The 23,116-nt window shown below is 53.9% G+C and overlaps 1 protein-coding gene across 4 annotated transcripts in view; it reads left to right on the top strand.

Annotated features, from left to right (window-relative positions):
* The first annotated feature begins 221 nt into the window (after window positions 1-221).
* LOC142905332 (casein kinase I-like) overlaps window positions 222-23,116 on the top strand; it is an 83,388-nt gene continuing 60,493 nt past the window's right edge. For 2 of the 4 annotated variants that reach the window (XM_076059009.1, XM_076059007.1), the window contains exons 1-2: window positions 3,339-3,447; window positions 8,352-8,458. In XM_076059009.1, the coding sequence (XP_075915124.1) occupies window positions 3,427-3,447; window positions 8,352-8,458 (128 nt within the window). In that variant the 5' untranslated portion in view covers window positions 3,339-3,426. Of the gene's footprint in view, window positions 454-799; window positions 900-3,338; window positions 3,448-8,351; window positions 8,459-23,116 lie in introns of those variants that run through there. The other 2 variants (XM_076059010.1, XM_076059008.1) reach the window with 2 other exon arrangements.

Genomic DNA, 23,116 nt, shown 5'->3' with positions numbered 1-23,116 from the left:
AAAGCGGAATCGAATCGCAAACATTTCACCACTACCCGATTCCTCAACGCTGCCTTAAACCAAACGAATCGAATCGATCCGAAACTAATCAACATCTCGAATGCGACTCGACCTAATCCCTCCCATTTCCCCCCCCCCAAAGGTAAAGAATCGACAACGCCAACGCCGCGTTCAACCGATTCCGCATCCCGCGTGTATACTTAACACCAACAGGAATCGAATTGCGAGTTGACTAAAAAAAAAAAATCGAAGAGAATCGCCCGCTGGAGTCGACCCCGGAAGTGCGGCGGTGGGTGGCTTCAACCGACGATGGCGGCCGCCGGCTCATCCACAGCGGTGGCGGGGAGCGGTCGAGCGGAGTTCGTGGTGGGAGGGAAATACAAACTGGTGAGGAAGATTGGGAGCGGCTCCTTCGGAGACATCTACCTGGCCATGAACATCACCACGGGAGAGGTGGGTGGGTGAGAGGGTGGGTGGGTGGGTGAGAGGGTGGGTGGGTGAGAGGGTGGGTGGGTGAGTGAGTGGGTGGGTGGGTGAGTGGGTGGGTGGGTGAGTGAGTGGGTGAGTGGGTGAGTGGGTGAGTGAGTGGGTGGGTGAGTGGGTGGGTGGGTGAGTGAGTGGGTGAGTGAGTGGGTGGGTGGGTGAGTGAGTGGGTGAGTGAGTGGGTGAGTGGGTGAGTGGGTGAGTGAGTGGGTGAGTGGGTGAGTGGGTGGGTGGGTGAGTGAGTGGGTGAGTGAGTGGGTGGGTGGGTGAGTGAGTGGGTGAGTGAGTGGGTGGGTGGGTGAGTGAGTGGGTGAGTGGGTGGGTGAGTGGTGGGAGGGAAATACAAACTGGTGAGGAAGATTGGGAGCGGCTCCTTCGGAGACATCTACCTGGCTATGAACATCACCACGGGAGAGGTGGGTGGGTGACAGGGTGGGTGGGTGGGTGAGTGAGTGGGTGGGTGAGTGAGTGGGTGGGTGAGTGAGTGGGTGGGTGAGTGAGTGAGTGGGTGAGTGAGTGAGTGGGTGAGTGAGTGGGTGAGTGGGTGGGTGGGTGGGTGAGTGAGTGGGTGAGTGGGTGGGTGAGTGGGTGAGTGAGTGGGTGGGTGAGTGGGTGGGTGGGTGAGTGGGTGAGTGAGTGGGTGAGTGGGTGGGTGAGTGAGTGAGTGGGTGGGTGGGTGGGTGAGTGAGTGGGTGGGTGAGTGGGTGAGTGAGTGGGTGGGTGAGTGAGTGAGTGGGTGAGTGGGTGAGTGAGTGGGTGAGTGGGTGGGTGAGTGAGTGAGTGAGTGGGTGAGTGAGTGAGTGAGTGGGTGAGTGAGTGGGTGAGTGAGTGAGTGGGTGAGTGAGTGGGTGAGTGAGTGAGTGAGTGGGTGGGTGGGTGGGTGAGTGAGTGAGTGGGTGGGTGGGTGGGTGAGTGGGTGGGTGAGTGGGTGGGTGGGTGAGTGGGTGAGTGGGTGAGTGGGTGGGTGAGTGGGTGAGTGGGTGAGTGGGTGAGTGAGTGGGTGGGTGGGTGAGTGGGTGAGTGGGTGAGTGGGTGAGTGAGTGGGTGGGTGAGTGAGAGGGTGAGTGGGTGAGTGAGTGGGTGAGTGGGTGGGTGAGTGAGTGAGTGGGTGAGTGGGTGGGTGAGTGAGTGAGTGGGTGAGTGAGTGGGTGAGTGAGTGGGTGAGTGAGTGGGTGAGTGAGTGGGTGAGTGAGTGAGTGGGTGAGTGGGTGAGTGAGTGAGTGGGTGAGTGAGTGGGTGGGTGAGTGAGTGGGTGGGTGAGTGAGTGGGTGGGTGAGTGAGTGGGTGAGTGGGTGGGTGAGTGAGTGGGTGATTGGGTGGGTGAGTGAGTGGGTGGGTGGGTGGGTGAGTGAGTGGGTGAGTGAGTGGGTGAGTGAGTGGGTGAGTGAGTGGGTGAGTGAGTGAGTGGGTGGGTGGGTGAGTGGTGGGAGGGAAATACAAACTGGTGAGGAAGATTGGGAGCGGCTCCTTCGGAGACATCTACCTGGCCATGAACATCACCACGGGAGAGGTGGGTGGGTGAGAGGGAGGGTGGGTGAGTGGGTGAGTGGGTGGGTGGGTGAGTGGGTGGGTGAGTGAGTGAGTGGGTGGGTGAGTGAGTGAGTGGGTGGGTGAGTGAATGAGTGTGTGAGTGAGTGGGTGGGTGGGTGAGTGGGTGGGTGAGTGAGTGGGTGGGTGGGTGAGTGAGTGAGTGAGTGGGTGAGTGAGTGAGTGGGTGAGTGAGTGGGTGGGTGAGTGGGTGAGTGAGTGAGTGGGTGAGTGAGTGGGTGGGTGAGTGAGTGGGTGGGTGAGTGAGTGGGTGGGTGAGTGAGTGGGTGAGTGGGTGGGTGAGTGAGTGGGTGATTGGGTGGGTGAGTGAGTGGGTGGGTGGGTGGGTGAGTGAGTGAGTGGGTGGGTGGGTGGGTGAGTGAGTGAGTGGGTGGGTGGGTGGGTGAGTGGGTGGGTGAGTGGGTGGGTGGGTGAGTGGGTGAGTGGGTGAGTGGGTGGGTGAGTGGGTGAGTGGGTGAGTGGGTGAGTGAGTGGGTGGGTGAGTGAGTGGGTGGGTGAGTGAGTGGGTGGGTGAGTGAGTGAGTGGGTGAGTGAGTGAGTGGGTGAGTGGGTGAGTGAGTGAGTGGGTGGGTGAGTGAGTGGGTGAGTGAGTGAGTGAGTGGGTGAGTGAGTGAGTGGGTGAGTGGGTGAGTGAGTGAGTGGGTGGGTGAGTGAGTGGGTGAGTGAGTGAGTGGGTGAGTGAGTGGGTGGGTGAGTGAGTGAGTGGGTGAGTGAGTGAGTGGGTGGGTGAGTGAGTGAGTGGGTGGGTGAGTGAATGAGTGTGTGAGTGAGTGGGTGGGTGGGTGAGTGGGTGGGTGAGTGAGTGGGTGGGTGGGTGAGTGAGTGAGTGAGTGGGTGAGTGAGTGAGTGGGTGAGTGAGTGGGTGGGTGAGTGGGTGAGTGAGTGAGTGGGTGAGTGAGTGGGTGGGTGAGTGAGTGGGTGGGTGAGTGAGTGGGTGGGTGAGTGAGTGGGTGAGTGGGTGGGTGAGTGAGTGGGTGATTGGGTGGGTGAGTGAGTGGGTGGGTGGGTGGGTGAGTGAGTGAGTGGGTGGGTGGGTGGGTGAGTGAGTGAGTGGGTGGGTGGGTGGGTGAGTGGGTGGGTGAGTGGGTGGGTGGGTGAGTGGGTGAGTGGGTGAGTGGGTGGGTGAGTGGGTGAGTGGGTGAGTGGGTGAGTGAGTGGGTGGGTGAGTGAGAGGGTGAGTGGGTGAGTGAGTGGGTGAGTGGGTGGGTGAGTGAGTGAGTGGGTGAGTGGGTGGGTGAGTGAGTGAGTGGGTGAGTGAGTGGGTGAGTGAGTGGGTGAGTGAGTGGGTGAGTGAGTGGGTGAGTGAGTGAGTGGGTGGGTGGGTGAGTGGTGGGAGGGAAATACAAACTGGTGAGGAAGATTGGGAGCGGCTCCTTCGGAGACATCTACCTGGCCATGAACATCACCACGGGAGAGGTGGGTGGGTGAGAGGGTGGGTGGGTGAGTGGGTGGGTGAGTGGGTGAGTGGGTGAGTGATTGAGTGAGTGGGTGAGTGGGTGAGTGAGTGGTTGAGTGACTCAGTGAGTGAGTGACACAGTGAGTGACACAGTGAGTGACACAGTGAGTGACACAGTGAGTGAGTGACACAGTGAGTGAGTGACACAGTGAGTGAGTGACACAGTGAGTGACACAGTGAGTGGGTGAGTGGGTGGGTGAGTGGGTGGGTGGGTGGGTGAGTGAGTAAGTGAGTGGGTGAGTGGGTGGGTGAGTGAGTGAGTGGGTGAGTGGGTGAGTGAATGAGTGGGTGGGTGGGTGAGTGAGTGGGTGGGTGAGAGGGTGGGTGGGTGGGTGAGTGGGTGGGTGGGTGGGTGAGTGAGTGGGTGGGTGGGTGGGTGGGTGAGTGGGTGGGTGGGTGGGTGAGTGGGTGGGTGGGTGGGTGAGTGGGTGGGTGGGTGGGTGAGTGGGTGGGTGGGTGGGTGAGTGGGTGGGTGGGTGAGTGGGTGGGTGGGTGGGTGAGTGAGTGGGTGGGTGGGTGAGTGGGTGGGTGAGTGGGTGGGTGGTTGAGTGGGTGGGTGGGTGGTTGAGTGGGTGGGTGGTTGAGTGGGTGGGTGGTTGAGTGGGTGGGTGGGTGAGTGAGTGGGTGAGTGAGTGAGTGGGTGAGTGAGTGGGTGAGCGAGTGGATGAGCAAGTGAGCAGGTGAGCGAGTGAGTGAGTGGGTGAGCGAGTGGGTGAGTGAGTGAGTGGGTGAGCGAGTGGGTGAGTGAGTGGTGGGTGGGTGGGTGAGTGAGTGAGTGGGTGAGAGGGTGGGTGGGTGAGTGAGTGGGTGGGTGAGTGAGTGAGTGAGAGGGTGATTGGGTGGGTGAGTGGGTGAGTGGGTGGGTGAGTGAGTGGGTGAGTGGGTGGGTGAGTGAGTGAGTGGGTGGGTGGGTGGGTGAGTGAGTGGGTGAGTGGGTGGGTGGGTGGGTGAGTGAATGGGTGAGTGGGTGAGTGGGTGAGTGAGTGAGTGAGTGGGTGAGTGGGTGGGTGGGTGGGTCAGTGAGTGGGTGGGTCAGTGAGTGGGTGAGTGGGTGAGTGAGTGAGTGGGTGGGTGAGTGAGTGAGTGAGTGGGTGGGTGGGTGAGTGGGTGGGTGAGTGAGTGGGTGAGTGGGTGGGTGGTTGAGTGGGTGGGTGGGTGAGTGAGTGAGTGGGTGAGTGAGTGGGTGAGCGAGTGGGTGAGCGAGTGGGTGAGCAAGTGAGCGGGTGAGCGAGTGAGTGAGTGGGTGAGCGAGTGGGTGAGTGAGTGGTGGGTGGGTGGGTGAGTGAGTGAGTGGGTGAGAGGGTGGGTGGGTGAATGAGTGGATGGGTGAGTGAGTGAGTGAGAGGGTGATTGGGTGGGTGAGTGGGTGAGTGGGTGGGTGAGTGAATGGGTGAGTGGGTGGGTGAGTGAGTGAGTGGGTGGGTGGGTGAGTGAGTGGGTGAGTGGGTGGGTGGGTGGGTGAGTGAATGGGTGAGTGGGTGAGTGGGTGGGTGAGTGGGTGAGTGAGGGGTGGGTGGGTGGGTGAGTGAGTGAGTGGGTGGGTGAGGGGGTGAGTGAGTGAGTGAGTGGGTGAGTGGGTGAGTGAGTGAGTGGGTGAGTGGGTGGGTGAGTGGGTGGGTGAGTGAGTGAGTGGGTGGGTGAGTGGGTGAGTGAGGGGGTGAGTGAGTGAACGAGTGGGTGGGTGAGTGAGTGGGTGGGTGAGTGGGTGAGTGAGTGGGTGAGTGGGTGGGTGAGTGAGTGGGTGAGAGGGTGGGTGAGTGAGTGAGTGGGTGAGTGAGTGGGTGAGTGAGTGGGTGAGTGAGTGGGTGAGTGAGTGGGTGAGTGAGTGAGTGGTGGGTGGGTGAGTGAGTGAGTGGGTGAGTGAATGGGTGGGTGAGTGGGTGGGTGAGTGAGTGAGTTGGTGGGTGAGTGAGCACTTGCCCCTACAGCCCTGCTAGAGGCTACCTGGGGGAGCTTTGTCTGTGTCTCAGCACTTGCCCCTACAACCCTGCTAGAGGCTACCTGGGGGAGCTTTGTCTGTGTCTCAGCACTTGCCCCTACAGCCCTGCTAGAGGCTACCTGGGGGAGCTTTGTGTAACAGCACTTGCCCCTACAGCCCTGCTAGAGGCTACCTGGGGGAGCTTTGTCTGTGTCTCAGCAGTTGCCCCTACAGCTCTGCTAGAGGCTACCTGGGGGAGCTTTGTCTGTGTAAAAGCACTTGCCCCTACAGCCCTGCTAGAGGCTACCATGGGGAGCTTTGTCTGTGTCTCAGCACTTGCCACTACAGCCCTGCTAGAGGCTACCTGGGGGAGCTTTGTCTGTGTCTCAGCACTTGCCCCTACAGCCCTGTTAGAGGCTACCTGGGGTAGCTTTGTCTGCGTCTTAGCAAGTGCCCCTACAGCGCTGCTAGAGGCTACCTGGGGGATCTTTGTCTGTGTCTCAGCACTTGCCCCTACAGCCCTGCTAGAGGCTACCTGGGGGAGCTTTGTCTGTGTCTCCGCACTTGCCCCTACAGCGCTGCTAGAGGCTACCTGGGGGATCTTTGTCTGTGTCTCAGCACTTGCCCCCTACAGCGCTGCTAGAGGCTACCTGGGGGATCTTTGTCTGTGTGTGTAACAGCACTTGCCCCTACAGCGCTGCTAGAGGCTACCTGGGGGAGCTTTGTGTAACAGCACTTGCCCCTACAGCCCTGCTAGAGGCTACCTGGGGGAGCTTTGTCTGTGTCTCAGAAGTTGCCCCTACAGCTCTGCTAGAGGCTACCTGGGGGAGCTTTGTCTGTGTAAAAGCACTTGCCCCTACAGCCCTGCTAGAGGCTACCATGGGGAGCTTTGTCTGTGTCTCAGCACTTGCCCCTACAGCCCTGCTAGAGGCTACCTGGGGGAGCTTTGTCTGTGTCTCCGCACTTGCCCCTACAGCGCTGCTAGAGGCTACCTGGGGGATCTTTGTCTGTGTCTCAGCACTTGCCCCCTACAGCGCTGCTAGAGGCTACCTGGGGGAGCTTTGTCTGTGTGTGTAACAGCACTTGCCCCTACAGCCCTGCTAGAGGCTACCTGGGGGATCTTTGTCTGTGTCTCCGCACTTGCCCCTACAGCGCTGCTAGAGGCTACCTGGGGGATCTTTGTCTGTGTCTCAGCACTTGCCCCTACAGCGCTGCTAGAGGCTACCTGGGGGAGCTTTGTCTGTGTCTCAGCATTTGCCCCCTACAGCGCTGCTAGAGGCTACCTAGGGGAGCTTTGTCTGTGTCTCAGCACTTGGCCCTACAGCGCTGCTAGAGGCTACCTGGGGGATCTTTGTCTGTGTCCCAGCACTTGGCCCTACAGCCCTGCGCGAGGCTACCTGGGGGATCTTTGTCTGTGTCTCCGCACTTGCCCCTACAGCCCTGCTAGAGGCTACCTGGGGGAGCTTTGTCTGTGTGTGTCTCAGCACTTGGCCCTACAGCCCTGCTAGAGGCTACCTGGGGGAGCTTTGTCTGTGTGTGTAACAGCACTTGCCCCTACAGCCCTGCTAGAGGCTACCTGGGGGATCTTTGTCTGTGTCTCCGCACTTGCCCCTACAGCGCTGCTAGAGGCTACCTGGGGGATCTTTGTCTGTGTCTCAGCACTTGCCCCTACAGCGCTGCTAGAGGCTACCTGGGGGAGCTTTGTCTGTGTCTCAGCACTTGCCCCCTACAGCGCTGCTAGAGGCTACCTAGGGGAGCTTTGTCTGTGTCTCAGCACTTGGCCCTACAGCGCTGCTAGAGGCTACCTGGGGGATCTTTGTCTGTGTCCCAGCACTTGGCCCTACAGCCCTGCTAGAGGCTACCTGGGGGATCTTTGTCTGTGTCTCCGCACTTGCCCCTACAGCCCTGCTAGAGGCTACCTGGGGGAGCTTTGTCTGTGTGTGTCTCAGCACTTGGCCCTACAGCCCTGCTAGAGGCTACCTGGGGGAGCTTTGTCTGTGTGTGTAACAGCACTTGCCCCTACAGCCCTGCTAGAGGCTACCTGGGGGATCTTTGTCTGTGTCTCAGCACTTGCCCCTACAGCGCTGCTAGAGGCTACCTGGGGGATCTTTGTCTGTGTCTCAGCACTTGCCCCTACAGCGCTGCTAGAGGCTACCTGGGGGAGCTTTGTCTGTGTCTCAGCACTTGCCCCCTACAGCGCTGCTAGAGGCTACCTGGGGGATCTTTGTCTGTGTCTCCGCACTTGCCCCTACAGCCCTGCTAGAGGCTACCTGGGGGATCTTTGTGTCTCAGCACTTGCCCCTACAGCCCTGCTAGAGGCTACCTGGGGGATCTTTGTCTGTGTAACAGCACGTGCCCCTACAGCGCTGCTAGAGGCTACCTGGGGGATCTTTGTCTGTCTGTGTCTCAGCACTTGCCCCTACTGCCCTGCTAGAGGCTACCTGGAGGAGCTTTGTCTGTGTGTGTAACAGCACTTGCCCCTACAGCCCTGCTAGAGGCTACCTGGGGGAGCTTTGTCTGTCTGTGTCTCAGCACTTGCCCCTACAGCCCTGCTAGAGGCTACCTGGGGGAGCTTTGTCTGTGTCTCAGCACTTGCCCCTTCAGCGCTGCTAGAGGCTACCTGGGGGAGCTTTGTCTGTGTGTGTCTCAGCACTTGCCCCTACAGCGCTGCTAGAGGCTACCTGGGGGATCTTTGTCTGTGTGTGTAACAGCACTTGCCCCTACAGCGCTGCTAGAGGCTACCTGGGGGATCTTTGTCTGTGTCCCAGCACTTGCCCCTACAGCGCTGCTAGAGGCTACCTGGGGGATCTTTGTCTGTGTCTCCGCACTTGCCCCTACAGCCCTGCTAGAGGCTACCTGGGGGAGCTTTGTCTGTGTCTCAGCACTTGGCCCTACAGCGCTGCTAGAGGCTACCTGGGGGATCTTTGTCTTTGTTGCGTGATGTAGGAAGTGGCTGTGAAGCTGGAATCCCAGAAGGCTCGACATCCTCAGCTGCTGTACGAGAGTAAGTTGTACAAGATCCTGCAAGGAGGAGTGGGCATTCCAAATATACGGTGAGTAGGTGGGTGGGTGGGTGAGTGGGTGGGTGGGTGAGTGGGTGGGTGGGTGGGTGAGAGGGTGAGTGGGTGGGTGAGTGGGTGAGTGGGTGGGTGAGTGGGTGGGTGAGTGAGTGGGTGGGTGGGTGAGTGGGTGGGTGGGTGGGTGAGTGGGTGGGTGGGTGGGTGAGTGGGTGAGTGGGTGGGTGAGTGGGTGGGTGGGTGGGTGAGTGGGTGGGTGAGTGGGTGGGTGGGTGAGTGGGTGGGTGGGTGAGTAGGTGAGTGGGTGGGTGAGTGCGTAGGTGATTTGGTAAGTGGGTGGGTGGGTGAGTGGGTGGGTGGGTGGGTGAGTGGGTGGGTGGGTGAGTGAGTGCGTAGGTGATTTGGTAAGTGAGTGGGTGGATGAGTGGGTGAGTGGGTCAGTGAGTGGGTGAGTGCGTAGTTGAGCGGGTGAGCGGGCGGGTGAGCGGGCGAGTGAGCGGGTGAGCGAGCGAGTAGGCGGGTGAGCGGACGGGTGAGCGGGCGAGCGAGCGAGTAGGCGAGTGTGTGGGTGGGTGAGCGGGTGAGCGAGCGAGTAGGCGGGTGAGCGGACGGGTGAGCGGGTGAGCGAGCGAGTAGGCGAGTGTGGGTGGGTGAATGGGCGAGTGTGTGGGTGGGTGGGTGAGTGGGTGAGTGAGCGAGTAGGCGAGTGTGGGTGGGTGAATGGGCGAGTGTGTGGGCGAGCGAGCGAGTAGGCGAGTGTGTGGGTGGGTGAGCGGGTGAGCGAGCGAGTAGGCGAGTGTGTGGGTGGGTGAATGGGCGAATGGGTGAGTGGGTGAATGGGTGAGTGGGTGGGTGAGTGGGTGAGTGGGCGAGTGAGCGGGTGAGCGAGCGAGTAGGCGAGTGTGTGGGTGGGTGAGCGGGTGAGCGAGCGAGTAGGCGGGTGAGCGGACGGGTGAGCGGGCGAGCGAGCGAGTAGGCGAGTGTGTCGTCCAAACAGCTGTCCAGTGCATTGTGCCATCAGCTCAGCCTCACGGCGGCTTCAGTCACGGAGGCACCGTCAGGGTCGGTGATCGAACCCACGACCTCCTGTAGACCAGGCGAGGTAGTCAACATCTCCGCATTGTCAGGGTCCAACCCACGACCTCCTGTAGACCAGGCGAGGTAGTCAACATCTCTCCATTGTCAGGATGGAACCCACGACCTCCTGTAGACCAGGCGAGGTAGTCAACATCTCCGCATTGTCAGGGTCCAACCCACGACCTCCTGTAGACCAGGCGAGGTAGTCAACATCTCCCCATTGTCAGGATGGAACCCACGACCTCCTGTAGACCAGGCGAGGTAGTCAACATCTCTCCATTGTCAAGATGGAACCCACGACCTCCTGTAGACCAGGCGAGGTAGTCAACATCTCCACATTGTCAGGGTCCAACCCACGACCTCCTGTATACCAGGCGAGGTAGTCAACATCTCCCCATTGTCAGGATGGAACCCACGACCTCCTGTAGACCAGGCGAGGTAGTCAACATCTCCCCATTGTCAGGGTCCAACCCACGACCTCCTGTAGACCAGGCGAGGTAGTCAACATCTCCCCATTGTCAGGATGGAACCCACGACCTCCTGGAGGCCGGGCGAGGTAGTCAACATCTCTCCATTGTCAAGATGGAACCCACGACCTCCTGTAGACCAGGCGAGGTAGTCAACATCTCTCCATTGTCAGGATGGAACCCACGACCTCCTGTATACCAGGCGAGGTAGTCAACATCTCCCCATTGTCAGGGTCCAACCCACGACCTCCTGTAGACCGGGCGAGGTAGTCAACATCTCCCCATTGTCAGGGTCCAACCCACGACCTCCTGTAGACCAGGCGAGGTAGTCAACATCTCCCCATTGTCAGGATCGAACCCACGACCTCCTGTATACCAGGCGAGGTAGTCAAAATCTCCCCATTGTCAGGGTCCAACCCACGACCTCCTGTAGACCAGGCGAGGTAGTCAACATCTCTCCATTGTCAGGATCGAACCCACGACCTCCTGTATACCAGGCGAGGTAGTCAACATCTCCACATTGTCAGGATGGAACCCACGACCTCCTGTAGACCAGGCGAGGTAGTCAACATCTCCCCATTGTCAGGATGGAACCCACGACCTCCTGTAGAGCAGGCGAGGTAGTCAAAATCTCCACATTGTCAGGATGGAACCCACGACCTCCTGTATACCAGGCGAGGTAGTCAACATCTCTCCATTGTCAGGGTCCAACCCACGACCTCCTGTATACCTGGCGAGGTAGTCAACATCTCCCCATTGTCAGGGTCCACGACCTCCTGTAGACCAGGCGAGGTAGTCAACATCTCCCCATTGTCAGGGTCCAACCCACGACCTCCTGTATACCTGGCGAGGTAGTCAACATCTCTCCATTGTCAGGATGGAACCCACGACCTCCTGTAGACCAGGCGAGGTAGTCAACATCTCCCCATTGTCAGGATGGAACCCACGACCTCCTGTATACCAGGCGAGGTAGTCAACATCTCCACATTGTCAGGATGGAACCCACGACCTCCTGTAGACCAGGCGAGGTAGTCAACATCTCCCCATTGTCAGGATGGAACCCACGACCTCCTGTAGACCAGGCGAGGTAGTCAACATCTCCCCATTGTCAGGATGGAACCCACGACCTCCTGTATACCAGGCGAGGTAGTCAACATCTCCACATTGTCAGGATGGAACCCACGACCTCCTGTATACCAGGCGAGGTAGTCAACATCTCCCCATTGTCAGGATGGAACCCACGACCTCCTGTATACCAGGCGAGGTAGTCAACATCTCCACATTGTCAGGATGGAACCCATGACCTCCTGTAGACCAGGCGAGGTAGTCAACATCTCCCCATTGTCAGGGTCCACGACCTCCTGTATACCAGGCGAGGTAGTTGACATTTCCTAGCCACTGTGTAAGTTTTGGGTCGGTCAGTGAGTGAGTGGGTGGGTTAGTGTGTGGGTGAGTGAGTGTGTGGGTGAGTGAGTGAGTGTGTGAGTGGGTGAGTGAGTGTGTGAATGAGTGAGTGTATGAGTAGGTGAGTGAGTGTTAGTGAGTGTATGAGTGAGTGAGTGTTAGTGAGTGTATGAGTAGGTGAGTGAGTGTTAGTGAGTAGGTGAGTGAGTTAGTGTGTGTGAGTGAGTATGAGTGAGTGTGAGTGAGTGAGTGTTAGTGAGTGTATGAGTAGGTGAGTGTGTGAATGAGTGAGTGTATGAGTAGGTGAGTGAGTGTTAGTGAGTGTTAGTGAATGAGTGTATGAGTGAGTGTATGAGTAGGTGAGTGAGTGTGAGTGAGTGTATGAGTGAGTGTCTGAGTGAGAGAGTGTGAGTGTGTGTTAGTGAATGAGTGTTAGTGTGAGTGAGAGTCACTCTAAGCTAGAGGAGTCTGTCGTACAGGGCGTGTGTGAATGAGTGAGTGTGAGTGAGTGAGTGTTAGTGTGAATGAGTGTTAGTGAGTAAGTGTATGAGTAAGTATTAGTGAGTGTATGAGTGAGGGAGTGTATGAGTAGGTGAGTGAGTGTGAGTGTTAGTGAGTGAGTGAGTGTGAGTGTGATTCACTCTACGCTAGAGGAGTCTGTCGTACAGGGCGTGTGTGAATGAGTGAGTGTGAGTGAGTGAGTGTTAGTGTGAATGAGTGTTAGTGAGTAAGTGTATGAGTAAGTATTAGTGAGTGTATGAGTGAGGGAGTGTATGAGTAGGTGAGTAAGTGAGTGTGAGTGTTAGTGAGTGAGTGAGTGTGAGTGTGATTCACTCTACGCTAGAGGAGTCTGTCGTACAGGGCGTGTGTGAATGAGTGAGTGTGAGTGAGTGAGTGTTAGTGTGAATGAGTGTTAGTGAGTAAGTGTATGAGTAAGTATTAGTGAGTGTATGAGTGAGGGAGTGTATGAGTAGGTGAGTGAGTGTGAGTGTTAGTGAGTGAGTGAGTGTGAGTGTGATTCACTCTACGCTAGAGGAGTCTGTCGTACAGGGCGTGTGTGTGTGAGTAGGTGAGTGAGTGTGTGAGTGAGTGAGTGAGTGTGAGTTTGAGTGAGTGTTTGAGTGAGTGTTAGTGAGTGAGTGAGTGTTTGAGTGAGTGTTAGTGTTAGTGAGTGTATGAGTGAGTGTATGAGTGAGTGAGTGTATGAGTGAGTGTATGAGTGAGTGAGTGTATGAGTGAGTGTATGAGTGAGTGAGTGTATGAGTGAGTGTATGAGTGAGTGTATGAGTGAGTGAGTGTATGAGTAGGTGAGTTGAGTGTGAGTGTTAGTGAGTGAGTGAGTGTTAGTGAGTGTTAGTGTGAGTGTGATTCACTCTACGCTAGAGGAGTCTGTCGTACAGGGCGTGTGTGAGTGTATGAGTGAGTGAGTGTGTGAATGAGTGAGTGAGTGTGTGAGTTTGAGTGAGTGTTAGTGAGTGAGTGTATGAGTGAGTGTTAGTGAGTGTGTGAGTGTGAGTGAGTGTATGAGTGAGTGTGTGTATGAGTGAGTGAGTGTGAGTTTGAGTGAGTGTTAGTGAGTGAGTGTTTATGAGTGAGTGTGTGTATGAGTGAGTGAGTGTGAGTTTGAGTGAGTGTTTGAGTGAGTGTTAGTGAGTGTATGAGTGAGTGTTAGTGTTAGTGAGTGTGTGAGTGAGTGTATGAGTGTGAGTGAGTGTATGAGTAGGTGAGTGAGTGAGTGTTAGTGAGTATGCGTGAGTGTTAGTGAGTGTTAGTGTGAGTGTGATTCACCCTACGCTAGAGGAGTCTGTCGTACAGGGCGTGTGTGAGTGAGTGTGTGAGTGAGTGAGTGTGAGTGAGTGTATGTTAGTGAGTGTATGAGTGAGTGTTAGTGTGTTAGTGATTCACCCTACGCTAGAGGAGTCTGTCGTACAGGGCGTGTGTGAGTGTATGAGTGAGTGTTAGTGTATGAGTGAGTGAGTGTATGAGTGAGTGAGTGTATGAGTGAGTGTATGAGTGAGTGAGTGTATGAGTGAGTGTGTGTTAGTGAGTGAGTGTATGAGTGAGTGTGTGTTAGTGAGTGAGTGAGTGTGTATGATTGAGTGTATGAGTGAGTGTGTGTTAGTGAGTGTGTGTTAGTGATTCACCGTACGCTAGAGGAGTCTGTCGTACAGGGCGTGTGTGAGTGAGTGAGTGTTAGTGTGAGTGTATGTATGAGTGAGTGTATGAGTGAGTGTATGAGTGAGTGTATGAGTGAGTGAGTGTATGAGTGAGTGTATGAGTGAGTGTTAGTGTATGAGTGAGTGAGTGTATGAGTGAGTGTATGAGTGAGTGTATGAATGAGTGTGTGAGTGAGTGAGTGTATGAGTGAGTGTGTGAGTGAGTGAGTGTATGAGTGAGTGAGTGTTAGTGTGAATGAGTGTTAGTGAGTAAGTGTATGAGTAAGTATTAGTGAGTGTATGAGTGAGGGAGTGTATGAGTAGGTGAGTGAGTGTGAGTGTTAGTGAGTGAGTGAGTGTGAGTGTGATTCACTCTACGCTAGAGGAGTCTGTCGTACAGGGCGTGTGTGTGTGAGTAGGTGAGTGAGTGTGTGAGTGAGTGAGTGTGAGTTTGAGTGAGTGTTTGAGTGAGTGTTAGTGAGTGAGTGAGTGTTTGAGTGAGTGTTAGTGTTAGTGAGTGTATGAGTGAGTGTATGAGTGAGTGAGTGTATGAGTGAGTGTATGAGTGAGTGAGTGTATGAGTGAGTGAGTGTATGAGTGAGTGTATGAGTGAGTGAGTGTATGAGTAGGTGAGTGAGTGTGAGTGTTAGTGAGTGAGTGAGTGTTAGTGAGTGTTGGTGTGAGTGTGATTCACTCTACGCTAGAGGAGTCTGTCGTACAGGGCGTGTGTGAGTGTATGAGTGAGTGAGTGTGTGAATGAGTGAGTGAGTGTGTGAATGAGTGAGTGAGTGTGTGAGTTTGAGTGAGTGTTAGTGAGTGAGTGTATGAGTGAGTGTTAGTGAGTGTGTGAGTGTGAGTGAGTGTATGAGTGAGTGTGAGTGTTAGTGAGTGAGTGTATGAGTGAGTGTGTGTATGAGTGAGTGAGTGTGAGTTTGAGTGAGTGTTAGTGAGTGAGTGTTTATGAGTGAGTGTGTGTATGAGTGAGTGAGTGTGAGTTTGAGTGAGTGTTTGAGTGAGTGTTAGTGAGTGTATGAGTGAGTGTTAGTGTTAGTGAGTGTGTGAGTGAGTGTATGAGTGTGAGTGAGTGTATGAGTAGGTGAGTGAGTGAGTGTTAGTGAGTATGCGTGAGTGTTAGTGAGTGTTAGTGTGAGTGTGATTCACCCTACGCTAGAGGAGTCTGTCGTACAGGGCGTGTGTGAGTGAGTGTGTGAGTGAGTGAGTGTGAGTGAGTGTATGTTAGTGAGTGTATGAGTGAGTGTTAGTGTGTTAGTGATTCACCCTACGCTAGAGGAGTCTGTCGTACAGGGCGTGTGTGAGTGTATGAGTGAGTGTTAGTGTATGAGTGAGTGAGTGTATGAGTGAGTGAGTGTATGAGTGAGTGTATGAGTGAGTGAGTGTATGAGTGAGTGTATGAGTGAGTGAGTGTATGAGTAGGTGAGTGAGTGTGAGTGTTAGTGAGTGAGTGAGTGTTAGTGAGTGTTGGTGTGAGTGTGATTCACTCTACGCTAGAGGAGTCTGTCGTACAGGGCGTGTGTGAGTGTATGAGTGAGTGAGTGTGTGAATGAGTGAGTGAGTGTGTGAATGAGTGAGTGAGTGTGTGAGTTTGAGTGAGTGTTAGTGAGTGAGTGTATGAGTGAGTGTTAGTGAGTGTGTGAGTGTGAGTGAGTGTATGAGTGAGTGTGAGTGTTAGTGAGTGAGTGTATGAGTGAGTGTGTGTATGAGTGAGTGAGTGTGAGTTTGAGTGAGTGTTAGTGAGTGAGTGTTTATGAGTGAGTGTGTGTATGAGTGAGTGAGTGTGAGTTTGAGTGAGTGTTTGAGTGAGTGTTAGTGAGTGTATGAGTGAGTGTTAGTGTTAGTGAGTGTGTGAGTGAGTGTATGAGTGTGAGTGAGTGTATGAGTAGGTGAGTGAGTGAGTGTTAGTGAGTATGCGTGAGTGTTAGTGAGTGTTAGTGTGAGTGTGATTCACCCTACGCTAGAGGAGTCTGTCGTACAGGGCGTGTGTGAGTGAGTGTGTGAGTGAGTGAGTGTGAGTGAGTGTATGTTAGTGAGTGTATGAGTGAGTGTTAGTGTGTTAGTGATTCACCCTACGCTAGAGGAGTCTGTCGTACAGGGCGTGTGTGAGTGTATGAGTGAGTGTTAGTGTATGAGTGAGTGAGTGTATGAGTGAGTGAGTGTATGAGTGAGTGTATGAGTGAGTGTTAGTGTATGAGTGAGTGAGTGTATGAGTGAGTGAGTGTATGAGTGAGTGAGTGTATGAGTGAGTGAGTGTATGTGTGAGTGAGTGAGTGTATGAGTGAGTGTATGAGTAGGTGAGTGAGTGTTAGTGAGTGAATGAGTGTGTGAGTATGAGTGTGTGTATGAGTGTGTTAGTGTTAGTGTGTGTTAGTGATTCACCGTACGCTAGAGGAGTCTGTCGTACAGGGCGTGTGTGAGTGAGTGAGTGTATGAGTGAGTGTATGAGTGAGTGAATGTATGAGTAGGTGAGTGAGTGAGTGTATGAGTGAGTGTGTGTTAGTGAGTGAGTGTATGAGTGAGTGTGTGTTAGTGAGTGAGTGAGTGTGTATGATTGAGTGTATGAGTGAGTGTGTGTTAGTGAGTGTGTGTTAGTGATTCACCGTACGCTAGAGGAGTCTGTCGTACAGGGCGTGTGTGAGTGAGTGAGTGTTAGTGTGAGTGTATGTATGAGTGAGTGTATGAGTGAGTGTATGAGTGAGTGTATGAGTGAGTGAGTGTATGAGTGAGTGTATGAGTGAGTGTTAGTGTATGAGTGAGTGAGTGTATGAGTGAGTGTATGAGTGAGTGTATGAATGAGTGAGTGAGTGTATGAGTGAGTGTATGAGTGAGTGTATGAATGAGTGTGTGAGTGAGTGAGTGTATGAGTGAGTGTGTGAGTGAGTGAGTGTATGAGTGAGTGTAACAGTGAGTGTGTGTTAGTGAGTGTGTGAGAGTGATTGAGAGTCACTCTAAGCTAGAGGAGTCTGTCGTACAGGGCGTGTGTGAACCTGTAAGCACCGTCACCACCAACATCGCTGTCCTGGGTCGTCATAGCCACACACAGACAAAGTGCCCCCAGGTAGCCTGCTACGGGCTGCTGGGGCAAGTGTAGCTCGTTCATTAATTCAGCCGTTCGCTCACTTCACTCACTCACCCTTCCACCCACTCACCTACCCACCCACTCACCCACTCACTCACCAACTCACTCAATCACCCACCAACTCACCCACACACCCACTCACACACTCACCCTTCCACCCACACGCTCACCCACCCACTCACCCACTCACTCACCCTTCCAGCCACACGCTCACCCACCCACTCACTCACCCACCCACTCACTCACCCACTCACCCACCCACTCACCCACCCACTCACTCACCCACCCACTCACCCACCCACTCACACACTCACCCACCCACTCACCCACTCACCCACCAACTCACTCACTCACCCACCAACTCACTCACTCACCCACCAACTCACTCATTCACCCACCAACTCACCCACTCACCCACCCACTCACCCACTCACCCACCAACTCACTCACTCACCCACTCATTCACCAACCAACTCACTCACCCACTCACCCACCAACTCACCCACCAACTCACCCACCCACTCACCCACTCACCCACCAACTCACTCACCCACTCATTCACCAACCAACTCACTCACCCACTCACCCACCAACTCACCCACCAACTCACCCACCCACTCACCCACTCACCCACCAACTCACTCACCCACTCATTCACCAACCAACTCACTCACCCACTCACCCACCAACTCACCCACCAACTCACCCGCCCACTCACCCACCCACTTACCCACTCACCCACTCACCCACTCACCCACCCACCCACTCACCCACTCACCCACCCACTCACTCACTCACCCACTCACTCACCCACTCACCCACTCACTCACCCACCAACTCACTCACTCACCCACTCATTCACCAACCAACTCACTCACCCACTCACCCACTCACTCACCCACCAACTCACCCACCCACTCACCCACCCACACACCCACCCACTCTGACCAACAGAGACAAAGCTCCCCCGTGTAGCCTCTAGCAGGCTGTAGGGGCAAGTGCTGTTAGCGAGTAGCTACCTACACAGACAAAGATCCCCCGTATAGCCTTGATGTACTGTAGAGGCAAGTGCTGTTAGCGAGCACCTATGAAGGCCGGAACGGTACACGAGGGGGTGGGTGGCCAGCACCACGCCCGACCGCCTTTGTCTCCCCAGTGGCGATGTTTACACACCGCACCAGGTACTCATTTGAGGCTGAGTCGACCTAGGGGAGGCCCGGGACCGGTTCAGATAATCGTCACTGGTGTTGGCCGTGAGCGGGAATCGAACCCGGGTCGCCAGGTTCATAGCGCAGCGTAGCGCTAACCACTACTACACTACCGCTACACACACACACACAGACACACACTGACACACTCACACACAGACATACATACACACGGACACACACTGACACACACAAACACATGGACAGACACACCCACAGGCACGCCCACAGTCACACACAGAGACATACACACACAGACACACACACAGGCACACACACACACAGATACACACACACACGGAGACATACACGGAAAAACAGACAGAGAGAGACACACACAGACACACACAGACACAGACACACACACAGAGACACACACACACACTGACACACACACACAGATACACACAGACATACATACACAAGGACACATAATACACAGACACATACATACACAAAGACACACACTGAGACACACACAGAGACACACAGACACACACAGACAGTCACACAACAACCGCCATTCGCCACTAAGTGGCGGTGACGTCACCACGACGCTTGTGCCAGGCTATGTGCACCTTGAGGCCACGTGGAGTGTTGAACGCCCGCTGGCAGGAGGTCACGGGGCAGACCCAGGTGCCACGGGTCGACTGACTCAGACACACACTGACACACACACACAGACAGAGACACACACACAGAGACACACACACAGAGACACACACACAGACACACACACAGACACACACATACAGAGACACACACACAGAGACACACACACATACAGACACACACACATACAGACACACACTGACACACACACACTGACACACACACACACATACAGAGACACACACACAGAGACAGACACACATACAGACACACACTGACACACACACACTGACACACACACACTGACACATACAGACACACACTGACACACACACACTGACACATACAGACACACACACATACTGACACATACAGACACACACACACTGACACACACACACTGACACATACAGACACACACACACACTGACACATACAGACACACACATACAGACACACACACACTGACACATACAGACACACACATACAGACACACACACACACTGACACACACACAGACACACACACACTGACACACACACACTGACACATACAGACACACACACTGACACATACAGACACACACATACAGACACACTGACACACACACACTGACACACACACACACTGACACACACACACACTGACACATACAGACACACACACACATTGACACACACTGACACACACATACAGACACACACTGACACACACACTGACACATACACTGACACACACACACACACATTGACACACACACACTGACACACACAACACGGCCACACACACACTGACACATACACACACTGACACACACTGACACACACACAGACACACACACACTGACACACACTGACACACACACACACTGACACACACACACTGACACACACACACTGACACACACACACACTGACACACACACAGACACACACACACACTGACACACACACACTGACACACACACACACACTGACACACACACTGACACATACAGACACACAGACACTGACACATACAGACACACACACACTGACACATACACACAGACTGACACACACACTGACACACACACACTGACATACAGACACACACACACACACTGACACATACAGACACACACACACACTGACACACACACACACTGACACATACAGACACACACACACTGACACACACATACACACTGACACACACACACACTGACACACACACACTGACACACACACACTGACACATACACACACACTGACACACACTGACACACACACACAGACACACACACACTGACACACACACACACTGACACACACACACTGACACACACACACTGACACACACACACACTGACACACACACTGACACACACACACTGACACACACTGACACACACACACTGACACACACACACTGACACACACACACTGACACACACACACTGACACACACACACACTGACACACACACAGACACACACACACACAGACACACACACACACTGACACACACACACTGACACACACACACACTGACACACACACACTGACACATACAGACACACAGACACTGACACATACAGACACACACACACTGACACATACACACAGACTGACACACACACTGACACACACACACTGACATACAGACACACACACACACACTGACACATACAGACACACACACACACTGACACACACACTGACACACACATACACACTGACACACACACACACACACTGACACACACACACACAGAGACACACTGATACACACACACTGACACACACACACTGACACATACACACACACTGACACGCACACACACACACTGACACACACACTGACACACACACAGACTGACACACACACTGACACACACACACACTGACACACACACACTGACACACACACACACAGACACACACACACTGACACACACACAGACACACACACACACATTGACACACACACTGACACACACTGACACACTGACACACACACACTGACACACACACACACACACTGACACACACACACTGACACACATACACTGACACACACACACTGACACACACTGACACACACTGACACACACACACTGACACATACACACATACACACAGACTGACACACACACTGACACACACACACACTGACACACATACACACTGACACACACACACTGACACACACTGACACACACACACTGACACACACACACACACATACACACTGACACACACACACTGACACACACACACACTGACACACATACACACTGACACACACACACTGACACACACTGACACACACTGACACACACACACTGACACACACACACACATACACACTGACACACACACACTGACACACACACTGACACACACACACTGACACACACACACACACTGACACACACACACACACTGACACACATACACACTGACACACACACACTGACACACACTGACACACACTGACACACACACACACTGACACACATACACACTGACACACACACACTGACACACACACACTGACACATACAGACACACACATACAGACACACACTGACACACACACACTGACACACACACATACAGACACACACATACAGACACATACAGACACACTTCATACAGACACACACTGACACACACACACTGACACACACTGACACACACACATACAGACACACACATACAGACACATACAGACACACACATACAGACACACACTGACACACACACACTGACACACACACACAGAGACACACACACACAGAGACACACACACACAGAGACACACACACAGAGACACACACACACACTGACACACACACACAGAGACACACACACACACACAGAGACACACACACACACAGAGACACACACACACAGAGACACACACACACAGACACACACACACACACTGACACACACACACAGAGACACACACACACAGAGACACACACACACAGAGACACACACACACACTGACACACACACACAGAGACACACACACACAGAGACACACACACACACTGACACACACACACAGAGACACACACACACACACTGACACACACACACACACACACTGAGACACACACACACACACACAGAGACACACACTGACACACACACACTGACACACACACACAGAGACACACACACACAGAGACACACACACACAGAGACACACACACACACACACAGAGACACACACACACTGACACACACACACTGACACACACACACACTGACACACACACACTGACACATACACACACACTGACACACACACACTGACACACACTGACACACACACACTGACACACACTGACACACACACACTGACACACACACTGACACACACACACACTGACACACACACACTGACACACACTGACACACACACACACACTGACACACACACTGACACACACACTGACACACACACAGAGACACACACACACAGACTGACACACACACAGACACACAGAGACACACACACAGACACACACACACACACACAGACTGACACACCGCACTACCACACAACTACACCACCATATGGTGCAAGGTGGTGACGGTTGTGGTAGTTGTGGTGGTGGTTGTGGTGATTGTGGTGGTGGTTGTGGTGGTGGTTGTGGTGATTGTAGTAGTGGTTGTGGTGGTTGTGGTGATTGTAGTAGTGGTTGTGGTGGTTGTGGTGATTGTGGTGGTGATTGTGGTGATTGTAGTAGTGATTGTGGTGGTTGTGATTGTCGTGGTGGTTGTGGTGATTGTAGTGATTGTAGTAGTGGTTGTGGTGATTGTAGTAGTGGTTGTGGTGATTTTGGTGGTGGTTGTGGTAGTTGTGGTGTAGGTTGTGTTGGCAGGAGAGAGACTAAAATGTGGTGGTGAAAGTGGTGGTGGTGGTGATGGTGAAAGTGGTGGTGGTGAAAGTGGTGGTGAAAGTGGTGGTGAAAGTGGTGGTGGTGGTGAAAGTGGTGGTGGTGGTGAAAGTGGTGGTGGTGGTGGTGATGAAAGTGGTGATGGTGAAAGTGGTGGTGGTGAAAGTGGTGGTGGTGGTGGTGAAAGTGGTGGTGGTGAAAGTGGTGGTGGTGAAGGTGGTGGTGGTGGTGGTGGTGATAGTGAAAGTGGTGGTGGTGGTGGTGGTGAAACTGGTGGTGGTGGTGATGGTGATGGTGTGACTGTGTGTGTGATGATGATGGTGATGATGATGGTGACTGTGTGATGGTGATGGTGTAGGTGGTTTGGACAGGAGCGTGAGTACAACGTGCTGGTGATGGTGATGATGGTGTGACTGTGTGTATGTGACTGTGTGTGACTGTGTATGATGATGGTATGATGATGGTGTGTATGATGATGTTACAGGTGGTTTGGACAGGAGTGTGAGTACAACGTGATGGTGATGATGGTGTGACTGTGTGTGTGTGACTGTGTGTGTGTGACTGTGTGTATGATGATGATGGTGTGACTGTGTGTATGATGATGTTGGTGTGACTGTGTGTATGATGATGATGATGATGATGGTATGATGGTGTGTATGATGATGGTATGAAGATGATGTTACAGGTGGTTTGGACAGGAGCGTGAGTACAAGGTGCTGGTGATGGTGATGGTGTGACTGTGTGTGTGTGACTGTGTGTGTGTGACTGTGTGTGTGA

The sequence above is a fragment of the Petromyzon marinus genome (assembly GCF_048934315.1).
Source record: "Petromyzon marinus isolate PM22_M1 ecotype Great Lakes invasive population chromosome 83 unlocalized genomic scaffold, UKy_Petmar_22M1.pri1.0 chr83_unloc.4, whole genome shotgun sequence".
NCBI classification, from domain to species: domain Eukaryota; kingdom Metazoa; phylum Chordata; class Hyperoartia; order Petromyzontiformes; family Petromyzontidae; genus Petromyzon; species Petromyzon marinus.
This window is presented reverse-complemented; position numbering and strand designations above follow the sequence as displayed.